The sequence below is a fragment of the Saccostrea cucullata genome, unplaced genomic scaffold, assembly GCF_032062105.1.
Source record: "Saccostrea cucullata isolate Sc308-1 unplaced genomic scaffold, CSIRO_AGI_Scuc_v1 ctg822, whole genome shotgun sequence".
Lineage (NCBI taxonomy): Eukaryota > Metazoa > Mollusca > Bivalvia > Ostreida > Ostreidae > Saccostrea > Saccostrea cuccullata.
Window position 1 is genome coordinate 75,416 of NW_026928146.1, and position 14,046 is coordinate 89,461.

Consider the following 14,046-nt stretch of genomic DNA (forward strand, 5'->3'; position numbering starts at 1 on the left):
CTCTTTAATTGAACAAATGGATTGTCGAAATGGGAAATAAACGGCTCGACGAGTTGTAATGCATTTTTGCTTCAAAATATGGGAATCATGACAAGCGACTGTTACGTTAATTAATTAGACTCACAGAATAAAGAATGTAGATAAAAGACTTCTTTATAGATGGTTTCAGTAATTTTGGACAGATGATGGGTCATTGAATGATCAGCAGAGGACAAGAAGACCGAAAGAAAGGAAATCGGACGGAAACGTTCAGAGGTGTCTGACGTTGTCAAAAAACACAGACGGATAAAGTGACATGTGAATTTTTAAGTTTGCTATATGCTACTGTTAAAAAAAATTGACATAGGGCTTAATTATGAAAAGAGTGAGTGTATAATGGTACCAAGAATTCTTAAAGAAAGTGGAATTGGTGAAAGTGTTTGCAAATCACAAATATTTTTTAATGAAACGAAGAGGAAACGCTTAAAATTATGACGGTGCGAATCCGTCATATGACGTTATATTTAGGTGCGGCGGGTACCATAAACGCACATTGTTTAAAATTCGATATTTTGGAAAGTATACATCAAATTCCTTTGAATGTTTCAGGTCTGATTTGAAATAAATAAAGTTTTCATCGAGTATAATAATGTTGTTTTACGTCGATTTATAGCAATTTTATCAAAGTTACTTTTGGATCAACCCTCGTAGTTCTTTGTCATCTGAAGAGAATTTATTATTTATATCTAATCTTTTAAAACAATGTTCTTTTGAGCTGTCAGAGGCGAGGTGTCACCTAGGATGGGCCGCGGCGTCCTTGGACCGAGAATTCTGTCTACCCTTTTGCTTTTGAAAAACTTCTCACAACTTTTCACGTGGGTTGCCGAGTGTCTGCAGTTGACAAGGGCAAAGTTAAATAACAACAATAACAAGAGAAAAAAAAATCTTTTCTAAAAGTCTTCAAGACTTGTCAGTACGTAAATATAGAACATAGCATAACACGACGTCTTAATTGGCGCAGTGTGAGGGTGATGAAGCAATTACAAAGAACAGAAACACACAAAAAAAATTTATCTGTGATATATGAAATTTACTAACCAGGTAATACCTAAAAGATTGTCAATAAAAAATAATTATACACAAATGACATATTCAAAAATTATAATAAAAACCAAATTTTTCAAATGCAGATCAAATTCAAAGGTTAAGTTTTTTTTTTCACAAGGAATAAGCTTATGAAATATATGGGCCATAAGACTAACTAATCATGGACTATGTCCTAGGTTAAAGATTTTTTTTATAAATGGACCAAATTCTAAATTAGATCCAGTCAAGAGGTCAAAAATGTTGAAAAAGGTCTTGTCAGGGTGATTTCTTGAGTTAAAAATGAAAGTCCTAGCATCAATTGTTCCAAAGTTATGGCAAGGGATAAAGTTCAGTATTTTTTGCAAAATTGGGTTAAACTCCAAGGTCAAGATCTAGAGGTCAAATATACATTTTTTCAAATACATGTTTTTTGTCATAAGTAGCAAACATACATGCCATATGAAAGGCATTATAGTTCTATCTTGTCAAAAGTTGTCAGCAAGAGTGATAATTTATCTAGCGCAAAAAAACAAGCAGGCAGCAGACGGACAAGGCATAAAATATAAACGCCCAAAAAAATTGGTAAAAATTATTTATTCATTTTACTTATTGAATTATTTCATCATACATTTTTTTAGGAAGTATTAAATTGAGCATTATTCAAAAGTAATTCTTAATTGTCGTCATGCATGATTATTTCTTGAGAACATACTTAAGATTTAAGAATAATAAATTCTAGATTTTGTGCTTTTGAAGATGACTTTCTAGATTTTCTATTTAATATTTATTCGATTTATCAATAGTTCATGTGTTCAATTATCTTTCATGTTAGTAAAAAATCTAGAGTTTCTTAATTTTTGATATGTAACCTTCAGCTTTTTAAAGTCATTTTCATGGAACTGATCTCAGCAGTGAAACTTTTTACGAATACCTTTATTTTACAACAATGATTGTGTATTTTTCTCATATACGTCTTATATTCAAAAAGTTATTATCAATTCTTTATTCTTTAAATTGAACTTGAATTTTTATTTATAGTATAGCTACAGTGTAATTGACTAATAGATTCACAAAACAATCCATAATTTTGACATAAACTCTGCATCATAGCTTGAAAGTAAAAAAAAAAAATTATCAAAGTTAATAAAGAGTACAAAAATGTTTTCGTACTCGCCTTAGGATCCTTGCAATTGGAGGAGAAAAAAGGAAATATATCAAAGGATTAATGCTGTTATTGCATAAAAGAAATAGCTTAAATAATTGGTGCAATTCCACAGACGAAAAAATACGCTGTCAAGCAAATGTAAAGCATCGAGTATTCTATAATGTAGAGGATAGCTAATCGTAATAAGATAAACCATTATAATAATGAGTAGCAATACTGACATTAAATGAATGAGTCTGATTCCGTTTTCTCTTTCTGTTAGAGGGAGGTTGTGTAAATGACAAACTTCTCTCACATGGAAAATAACGATCAAAATAAATGGAATACCTGATATATAAATAGCTAACAGCAACTCAGCCCAGTTTTTCACACGTTCAGACAAAATATTTTCTAGCATTAATATATGCTGCACACTATATATACTGGTCATTATCAGAGAGAAAATCCAGATTATTTGAGAATGCTTTAAAATTTTTCTAGAACTCATTGTTAGGCTCTTAAGAGACATTACAACAAGGATATAACGGATATACGAAATAAATACCATATGGAAGTTAGCAGCGTGTAAGAAAAGAAAAGTGAAAAACACGGAATGTCTCGGAGAGATTTTGAAAATGGAGCTTACAGGTTTGGGTAAAATCATGATATAGCGTGAAGATAGGGCTAAAAGGTCAGCAAATGCCAAAGACGCGATTGCAGTATATGTCGCGGTGTGTAGCCTTTTAGTTTTGATGATTAACGATAGGGTAGTGATATTTCCAATAAAACCTATCAAAAAGAGTATAGTTCCAAAGATGAAAACGTGTTTGTCCCAGTAGTGAACATTCAATGAAGAAGATGTATCCTTGCACCGAAATAGATCATCAATTGTGAAATTGTTCTTAGAGCTTCCTGTCCCAGTAGGGTCCACTGAATGGCCTATAAAAGTGGTATTCTTCGGGCAAATTTCGCTGGAATTTCGCATTTCTACTTATAACTCTGAAAAGAAAAAAAAAACGAAAAATAGATGCATGTATAACAGGATTAGCTGCAGAACTGTTACTGTAATTTTATGTTTTTATATACTCCCAGTATTTGTCTTTGGTCATAACACTGTAGATGTCGTAATGCATATAAAGTACACTTTACGGCGCAAGATTTTATATGGAAAACTAGGGATGTTTCTGCCACTTTTTGGTATTGGACTATCAACTAACCTCTCATTCCCTAATTCTAAACATATTTTATAACCAACCTGTATATTCTAATCACCTCTAAACCCTTTTTCAATTGATTTACCAATACATGAAAGTGGAGAATTTTCCCCATCTTGCGTTGTAAGTTACAGGATGTCACGGGGAGGTTTCCCCAATTATATATTTAAGGAAAATAAACTCAGACAATTTAAATGCAAGCAAATCATCTTCGAAAATCTGTTTGTTGAAAATACTATTCATAAAGATCTTATAACTGAAAGACTGGTGTATGCTATGATTTTATAACTGTATTCCCTTTATAGAATTAGAGATCTTATATCCCACCGGAAATCGAGAACATGGCCTCTCTTTTTTATCCTCATACTCCCCTCCCCGAATGCTGAATGAAAAGTATACTGTGAGAAAAACTTGGAAAATTTGTGTTTCAAAATTCCAAAATTACCTTTTACAAATCTTTATTTCTATCAAAGAACTCAAAAAATAATGTTTGCAGATATCTTAATAAAAAATATAAAAGAAAAAATAGAACTTACGTAGAATAAAATTGAATCACTTAAAAATATCCCTGTTGCTTGAAAATTTATACCTTGGTCAGTTCCCATCCGTCACACTATGACGTCAAACAACTAATCCACAATTTAAAACAGATAAGAAAAGTTCAACTTCATACCAACTGGAACCGTCCTCAAATATCATTTGAATTCTACTGGACTGAATAGAATTATATTTAGTTCATCAGTTTTGAATGTTATTATTAAGGATTGATTCCAAAGGATATCTATATGTTAGAATAATACCTGTACGGGTCAATTGAATGATCTAAATAAATGCAAAAATATGTCTGCAGTTACAATGTTATACAATCTGTTGGTCTACACTTCTTGCAATTTTTTTTTATTTTTTTCGAATATTGCCAGACAGTTTTCATAAATTATTCATGGAACCAATCAAGAGATATAAGGTTTAGCAAGATTTATAACTTCCCACCGTGCCCATGGCACCATTTGATAAAAGTATCAATAATATAAAAGGATAAACATGTATCATACATGAAATAAAAAGAAGTCACATATTTCCTGCCTCTTAATTATCTCTATTAAAATTGCCAGCACCCTTTATTCTCCGAACATACATGTAAATGGAATTAGATACCTTAAAGGATTTTGAAAGTAATCAGCATAAATGTAAACATAACTGGAAAAATTGTATAATTATATTAATCCTTATTTCCACGTTTCATTTTATAATTCGTTTTTTTGTTTTGTTTTTACAGATGTCTTTTGATTTTAAAGATCGACTTTTGGAAGTTTAGAGAACAAAATGACTCCATCCCATGCCAATTGATTTTTTTTTTCTGTTTTTTTTTTTTTTTTTTTTTTTTTTTGCATTTTTACTTCCCTCTACAAACTCATTTCGTTAACATTAATATTCTGTGTAATAAATTTGGATGTTTAGATACAAAACAATCGTTATCAATCTAGCAATACAAGTTATGATCTACTCTATTACATGTGACGAGTAAGGGTAAGTATTCAGCTGAAAACAACTACAAGTATACCTTTCACCTACTAGAATAAGTTAATATGCATGTAATCTATTATAATACTAGAATAAAGAATACTAAAAAGAACTATACTAAAGAATGAATGTATCTTTACCAAGATATCGGATATTTTGTTTCCGACCAACAGACAGCTAGATAACACTTTTATTTCAATAAAACAGAATTAGGCTTTAATTATTTAAAAGCCTCTAAAATGGGTCCATATCAATTCATTTATTTTTTGATAAATACTGTAGAATCACAAATTTTCGTTGGGATTAAATTTCGTTAATTTGTCTCAAAAAATAGCTTCGTTGGCATTTAATTTCGTTGTTTTGAAAGTAACCCTATTCAATATATAGTCATATAAAATTTCGTGTGGGATTTAATTTCGTGGATAATTGTTAACAACGAAATAAACGAAATTTAATCCCCCACGAATATTTGTGTTTTTACATTATTAAAAAACACATTTCAATCACGAAAAAGAAGAAAATTTCTGCAGGCAAAATGGCGAAGAAGGTCATTATGTAAAGAAAAGATGATCATCAGTAATCGAATTTTTAAATTGCATCAGCAAAAGGAATCAAGCCTCATTAACCCTATCAATAAAACAGAAGAACAGACTAAGGAAACTGGATCCTTGGAAAATTGTGAAAAGACAACCATATTAAATATGTAAAGATTCTAAATGTACTGACATGTTTTACAACTTACAACTTAGAAAAAACTTAGTTTTGCTTTTGATCACCCACCCAGGCTATTGCAGAACAGATAAAGCAGGACTGGTCTATTCGTGGTTGTAACTTCTCAGGTACTACCCGAACACTTACACTCATGTAGATGAAATCACCAATCGGGAGACTCCCCACAGGAAAAATATTAACATCATTGTTAGGGGTATCTTAAGGAAGATAGTTTGTTGCAAACTACAATGTCATTTCCCACTAAAGGTATCTTAATTCATAACAACACGCAAGATTTTGTGTACACATTTAATGATTCCAATTTTTGTTTGTGGTAAGTTTCAGAAAGGTATAAATAACACGCTTCTGGAAAATTCTGATATGATTGTGCGAAGAGTCGTAGGTCATGTCCTCAAGAATTCTAATATATAAAAAAATGATGAATTAATTTCTTACATTCAAATCAAAGGTATTGCAAATTAGAAAGGTGTGTGAGGGGACGGGGGTTGGAGGGTTGGTGGGATTTCATTGAACAGTTGCCTTTGATAGACAAATGTACAGACCCTGAGACGTGCTACTACCCCACACGCTCGCTGCACGAACGGTACACGAACGCTACACGGTTTGCACGAAACGCTGCACGGTTTACACGAAACGCTGTACACGGTTTGCACGAAACGCTACACGGTTTACACGAAACGAGTTGCACGAAAGGCTGCACGGTTTACACGAAAGGCTGCACGAAACGCTTTGTACACGTTTCTCACACGCTTTGTGCACGATTCTCGCACGTTTTGGCCTCGATTTGGATTTTTCTACTCGGAATATCTCGGGCATTATTACTGTTTTATCATTAATTCAATGGAAATCTTTCACAAAGCCACATTAAGCAGCTGTTTAAATTAAATTTCAGTATACATTTGTATTACCGGTATATAAACCGATAGAAATATTTAATACTCTGACAGTTGTAATTAATTGATAAATAATTGTCAGTTCGAATTTATTTATTTATTTATACAACTGTTTAAAAATGAAATGCCGATATCATGAATGACTGTTTAATAAAATACAATTTTTATACAGGTATTAGTCATTCATTTCAATGTAATAATCTTACGAGTATAATTTAATAAATTAAACACAAATTCGATTTCTTACCGCAGGAATATAAACTCATTGATTTTTAATAATATTGAGTTTGATTTCCGTAGGCTGATTACATGTATTTTTCGTGATTTTGATTGTAAATTAGTTATAAAATTTGCCTATATACTCTACTTACCATTATTGATACATTAATTTTAAAGATTTTTTTTTTATTTTACGCAACCATTTTCAATAGGAGGGAAACCGTAAAGGGGGGGGGGTAATGTAATCTATTCTATTTCTTTCTCTTTTCACATAAAGCTTATCAAATAACATCAGTATACCCATCATACTGTAAATTCCTTCATTTCAAAACAGGACTAAACGTATGTATATATGTGTACATTTATTAATACTCACGGCATCTGACTATACATTGTACATACAATATAGATCGATCTTTACACCGGCATTCAGGTATATTACAAGAAAATGAAATATCTTAGATGAAATAAAAAGTACGTGATTTATAAAACAAATAATATGCAATTATTCATGATTTACTTCTAAGCTTTTCTTACATGATATTCATGAAAAGACTACCAAATCAGTTCTGTTTATTTTACTGTTTACGGCTAGAAATTCGGATGTACAAATAAAAGATGAAATGCGCTGATTTATAAGTTGTACCCATTTAATATTTTTAGGAACATTTTATTTTAAAAAAAAATAAAATCCAGTCGTAATTTTCAGGTGTCGTTAAGCTGTGAACTCAACATGTACATATAGCAAAACCGGTTTTCATGTGCCATGCACTCGGAGCCCGTGATCGCTGTTGTAAATGACCTTGATCACAGTTGAAACGCGGAAAGAAGATTCCAATAAAATTTGAAGGGGTGTATCTGCGCACACATTTAACAAAGAATTTAAAAAAGAATAGAAAATTAAGCGTTTGCTGAAACTAACATTAGATTGAAAGTTACAACAAGAAATGAAAGACTGTACTAGTAATTTAACTTAACCCCCCCCCCCTCCCCCCTTCGTTTAAAAAGATGTGGTCGTCAGTGCATGTGTATTAAAATTATAAAATCCATTTATTTGAAAATAATGAGCAACAAGTTTTATGTATTAAAAAGTATTAAATGACACATCGTTTCAAATGTAAAGACAACAGCGAAGTCCTGATATATTTTGCTTTAAATAAAAAAAAAATAATACCGGTATATTTCTTTCTTTCTTTGAGAAAAAAAATTTAAGAAGCCATGATCACGTTGATGGTATATTGAATTCAATGCCCTTAAAATTGTTGTACATAGTTGGAAATCAAACAGATATAAATTATACATTTCCGTTTAATTTCATTTTGTTTTTCCATTTTTTTTTTGTTTTTACTCCTATAATATCACAAGCATAACTAATTCAATAATAAAAGACTAATAGAATTTTACATCCTGACCCATCGAAAGCCATATTTAAAATGAAATGACTTCCGAATGAATCTTACACGATTCTTGCACGAAAGTCGCACGTTTCTCACACGGTTCTTACACGAAAGTCGCACGTTTCTCGCACGCTTTTCGCACGCTCGCTACACGCTTTGCACGAAACGCTTTGGGGCATACACGAAACGCTGCACGGTTTACACGAAACGTTACACGGTTTGCACGAAACGCTACACGGTTTACACGAAACGCTACACGGTTTGCACGAAACGGAAAGCGCACGAAAGTCACACGCTTTTTTGGGGTAGTAGCACGTCTCAGGGTCTGTAATGGATTTTATGAAATCTATTCATTTTTACTGCAGGTAAAATATATATGGCGGTAATTGGTTTTTGACAAGTATCATTCCATACTGTTTTACAAATCCGCGTCACGTTCACTGCAGATCAGTCAAAATAAAATTCTCTTTCTATTCCTGTCTCTCTCTATTTGTCTTTCTCTTCAATTATAGAAGGGGTAATTTCTGCATGTGCATAGAAATACAATAATAAACATTCGGAGTCAACATCCAGGGCCGACTCCATCCCTGCCTCTCCTCGCCAGACAATAACAATGCACTTTTAATTTGCTAATGTACACATACCGACTATGCATATCAAGAGCTTTTAATGGATCCATGGTCAATCGATACCAATCAAAGTTAGCTTAATGTTGAATAAGTATTCAATGAAAATGTCAGAAACACAGTAGTAAAATAAACACATTCCGATTTAGTAATACTGTAAAATCACATATTTTTGTGGGGTCAAATTGTCGAGGTTTGAGGAAAATCTCTTGGTTCGTGGGGATTTGATTTCGTGGATCAAGAATTAATGAGTACTTATATATGTAATATTTTACCTGGTCATGAATTGGTTGGTCTCGTAGTCTCGAAAACAACGAAATCTATCTAAAACAACGAAAATTACACCCCATCGAAAATTTGTGATTTAACAGTATCGATTTGATTCGTATCGTCTGCTTTATTGCCATAATTTTGTCTAACTGTTTTGTACAATGTATGTGTAACGTGAGTTTTCCCGACAATAACACAAAAATTAAGAAAAAGTACGTTGTTATATTTTGCGTAATTCCCATTGGAAAATGCATTCATGCAAAATGTAATAATCTAAAAAAAATGTTATTACATTTCACTTTTATTTAACATTACATTCTGCGTTGTCACCGCAGAATGTAAAAGCGCAAAATATGAAAATCCTAGTTTATTACATTTTGTGTTGCTATTTAACTATTGCAATGAAACAGAGCCCCTGTAGTACATGTACTGATAACCTCTAAGTGGCTAATGAAAAAATCATGTTTCATTATTGTTATATAATAAGATAACCATTTCATAACCAGCAAGAGTCTGCCATATCATTTCTTGGATGTTTTATCGACCTTAAACGATAATTTTAGACCAACAAATCTCTAAATCCTATGACAAGGTACATGTATATGACATAAAGATATCTTTCACCACAAATTTACGTTTTTGTGAAATTATATTACGCTTTCACTTGCATAAGGTGTTTTAATCTTCCAACTTATTCGATATTCAGAAACATACCTGATTACAATCGGTTTAAACCACTTTCATCTTCTGACAAATAGATTGATGTTACAGAAAAAAAATGTTTCTAAATAAATAAGTTGCTTCTAGCATGAAGGATGTCGCATGCATCTAATTCCAAAGTTCTAGTCGATAATATTTATCTTGAATGTCAGCTTACTTATGTTGCATGCTGACATATTTATATTATTACATGTATTTCACATTATTATATGTTGAACTTATCCTTAGGTAAAATACTTTCACGCAGGGAACACAAATGTTTGAGCATGTATAGACTATTATCGTTGAATCATTTTTAAAAGTGTATGTTACATTCTGGGAAAACGAACAAACAGGGTTTGGAAGTTATAGTGTTTTAAATATGGTCAGTTTCTAAAATTTGTTCAATCTATAATTATTAAAATCACTATAAAATTACAGAATGGCACAAAGTAGTCTTTAAAAAGACGCAAAACAGTGTTTTGTGTTTTGATTATGTAATATACTGAATTTGTTAACAAGAATAGAATTGAACTTGTTATTTCTAATTTGCAACTGGATTGCAACCAATATTTCCTCGTGCATGAAACAATGCAAGAAGACATAGTTTGTTTCCTGTATATTAAGCAGATTGGCATTATATATTAATATTGAAAATGGAACCATTCTTTTTACTTAGTATCTTTTACTTTAACAAGTGTTCAAAACATTTCATACCAGAAAAAAGACAACTCTTCTTTAATAAATAATGCATAAAGGACGTGTTTTCCAAAATTAAATTTTTTTAAACTTAGGTGAAAAATGGGAAGATTCTTTTTAATTAATATCTTTTTTCTTTACTAAGAGTTCAAAACAACATTTCATACCAGAATAAGACAAACCTTCTTTTATTAATAAGCATAAAGGACGTTTTTCCAACATAAAAATTTCTTTCATGCAGTGAATTGCGTTTTACAGAAAGAATCGATCAATGCCTTACAAACCCGTGTAAGTAACACTTGTATAAAAGATCTTATTTACTAACAGGAATGGATACAATATGGTTTGTCTGTTTCATCTTCACCATGTCTTTCATTATCAATCTAAAAACGGTCAGTTGTGATTTACAACCATGCTTTGATTACATAATTGGAAAGAAACTTTCGACCACCCCTATTAAAGTTCTATCCAATATAAGCCTGGAAACCTGTTTGAGTCAGTGTAAAAGTCTTGCTGATTGTCTTTCTACAAATTATCATCGGCATGAGTTTATATATCAGCTAATTAATCGAAAAAAGAACAACAATGAAGCCCTCTTAGATGACTGGGATTATATTCACAAGGAGTTGCCAGACATTGTAAGTGCATTTTCAAGCAACCTGAAACTATTCGTTTCAAGTTGCATCATTCCAATCCCTTAAGATAAGGAAATGTAATCAAACTGCTTTTTTTAAAAATCTAAGTAAAGGTTACATATCTATGGAAAATCATGTATATTTCATTAAGTAATGATTGATTGATTGATTGATTGTTGATTGTTTAACTTCCCTCTCGAGAATTTTTCACTCATATGGAGACGTCACCATATGCCGGTGAAGGGCTTCAAATTTTGACCTTTACTCGGCACTCAGGGCCATTGAGCAATAAGGTCTCTTTATCGTGCCAACGCCTGCCGCTGACACGAGGCCTCGGTTTTTAAGGTCTCATCCGAAGGACCTGCAACTTGCACTTCAAAGTGCCGAGCGCATGGCGAAGGAACAGTTGATACCCATTTTAACGACTAGGTCAGTCGCGGCCGAGATACGAACTCACGACCTCCCGATCACGGAGCGACCGCTCTACCGACTGAGCTACCGTGAACGGTTTTCATTTAGTAAAACAATGGGTGAAATTCAATTAAAATCTAAGGGCACTTTTGTTATGAAATGAGATATATGTACATTTGTTCAGTTAATTTACACGTTGATATTTTAAAATTGCATGGCTAGAAATACATTTATACATGTATCAACTTAAAATTTAAAGAAAATTTGGAAATTGTTTGAAATTATTTCATTCAAAAATTAATACTACAATGACCGTTAAAAATTACGCTGACTTGTTGCACAGAAAAAAATATTTGACAACATAATCGGACAAAATGTCACACATAATATAAAAAAATCTTTACTTGTATGGTCTTCAAAATTTCATATTAAAATGTTGTAAATTGCTATCAATTTTGAGTGATTCTTCAAGACATACGAGGGTTGATCCAAATGTAATGTCACAACTTCGAAAAAAATTCTCCTAGTCGACGCAAATTAACAAAATTATACATGATGAAAGCTACATTTATTTTAAATCAGTCCTGAAAAATTCAAATTTAAATGATTTATACTTTTCAAAATATCGAATTATATACAAAGTGCGATTATGATTGTCGCCGCACCCAAATAACTTCATATGACGGATACTTGCCGTCACACACATTTAAAAACGCCTCCCCATCGTTTTATTAAAAAAAAAAACTGATATTCACAGACACATTCACATATTTTATTTTCTTTAAGAATTATTGTACACTTTATTTATAAGTTCATCAATGAAAACTTTTTGAACAATACCATAAGACAATTTGAAACTAAAAAGTGTCTCACTCAATCCGCGTGACATGAATCTCTTTTTTGACAACGTCGACGCCATTGAATGTTTCCACCGAACCTCCTATCTCTCGGACTTTCTGTCTTCAACTGATAATTTAATTACCCATGGCCCGCCCAAAATCTCTGAAACCATCTATGAACAAGTTTCTTGTTAACATTCTTTCCTCTGCGAGTCTGATTTACCATCGTAACTGTTTCTACTGGCAATTTCCCGATTTTGAAGGAAAAACACATTAAAACTCGGGCCCATAGTCAATTGTGCAAACGCACTCTTTAAATAATTTGAAACAGCTCTGATATTAAATAAACGAAGACATTTTTCACGAATCACAAAATGTTATCCAGTTCTATTTAATCTGTAGGCTCATCAAACTGAAAAGATATGTGGTGTAATTGTATGCAACAATTATTCATCGTGTTTACATACCTCCACTGGAAAAGATGTATGTATTGCAACTGGTAAGTCATAAATTATATTTCCTTGAAAGCTGTTATTTTAGTTTTCACAAACTTGGTTATACATGTATATGAAAATGTCTAGTTTCTTACCTTAAAGTCCGCATATTATCAGTAACGAGTAATATAATTAAGATAACTTTGATCAATTAAATTTCTATAAATAACATATTTTGTATCACCAAGGTTGCATTTTTTCCCCGATTGTATTGTCTTATTATATATTTCTATTTTACTTTATAAAATTGAACCTGCGAAGTACAGTGGTCAAAGCGTTTTACCTAGAGTGGCGGGGTATGCAGTTGATCCTTACATCGCGGGTTCGACTCCCACCAAGGGACGTGTAGACGGGTCCTTCGAATACACCGAAGTCATTTGTCGCAGTAGGTGCTTGTACAAAACAAAATCCCCCACTGCTCAATGCCTGTGTGTGCCGAGTATAGGTACAAATTTGCAGAACTCCACCTGAAAGTGGTGGCGATTCCAAAGGATTGGAAATTTCTCGAGAGGTCTCCATGTCCCCAAGTGGACTCATACCTGCAACGTAAGGTAATATCTTTACACAGCATACGCTCTAACCACTGTGTCAAGCGGACGACCAAATAAAGGATAACGATGTACATAGGTTTCTCTTTTTCGCAATTGTTTTTTCGTTAAACTGTATATCAACTATTATTCACACCATCTTTTATTCGCGATTCGTAAGTTTGCAATTAGTTCGCAGCGACGTTAAATTTTTGAATCCGAGGAAACATTCCTTACCAGTACAAAAGCAAAATAAATGGTTTGCGACATTCTATATTCGCGGGTAAAGGTAGATGCGGACAACTATGAAATTTCATGACTTGTGTTTCTTAACATCATATCATGTCTAAATGTGGTAGAAATATTTCGTATTTATGCATACATGCATTTTTTATAACCCTTCAGATTGTTCCGAACCTCTTCTCACATTGAAAAACGGCATTGTGACGAGTCGGACTAATTCTCCCATATCAGCTTCTTATGGTTGTATCCCTGGGTATACGGGTGTGGGCTCTAAGAATACTATTTTTTGTCCACCAGGGGGAAAATGGACACCTTTATACTACAGATGTGAGCGCCCAGGTATGGACCATTGATAGTGATTTTGACTAGTAAGTAATTATTTCTCAATGCTACAGTTTTGTTATATTCTTTCACATTT

At 32.5% G+C, this 14,046-nt stretch overlaps 1 protein-coding gene across 1 annotated transcript; it reads left to right on the plus strand.

Annotated features, from left to right (window-relative positions):
- Positions 1 to 10,844: 10,844 nt before the first annotated feature.
- Positions 10,845 to 13,981, plus strand: LOC134276571 (uncharacterized). Its single transcript, XM_062758813.1, has 3 exons — positions 10,845 to 11,117; positions 12,767 to 12,863; positions 13,791 to 13,981. Exons 1-3 carry the CDS (start codon positions 10,845 to 10,847, stop codon positions 13,979 to 13,981), a joined length of 561 nt encoding a protein of 186 aa, XP_062614797.1.
- Positions 13,982 to 14,046: the final 65 nt, after the last annotated feature.

Bases quoted from the DNA above. Each gene is read 5' to 3' on its own strand.
- LOC134276571 (XM_062758813.1), top strand. From the start codon at position 10,845: ATGTCTTTCATTATCAATCTAAAAACGGTCAGTTGTGATTTACAACCA. The intron at 11,118-12,766 runs GTAAGTGCATTT...TTTAATCTGTAG, and splicing joins ACAAGGAGTTGCCAGACATT to GCTCATCAAACTGAAAAGAT. The intron at 12,864-13,790 runs GTAAGTCATAAA...ATAACCCTTCAG, and splicing joins AGATGTATGTATTGCAACTG to ATTGTTCCGAACCTCTTCTC.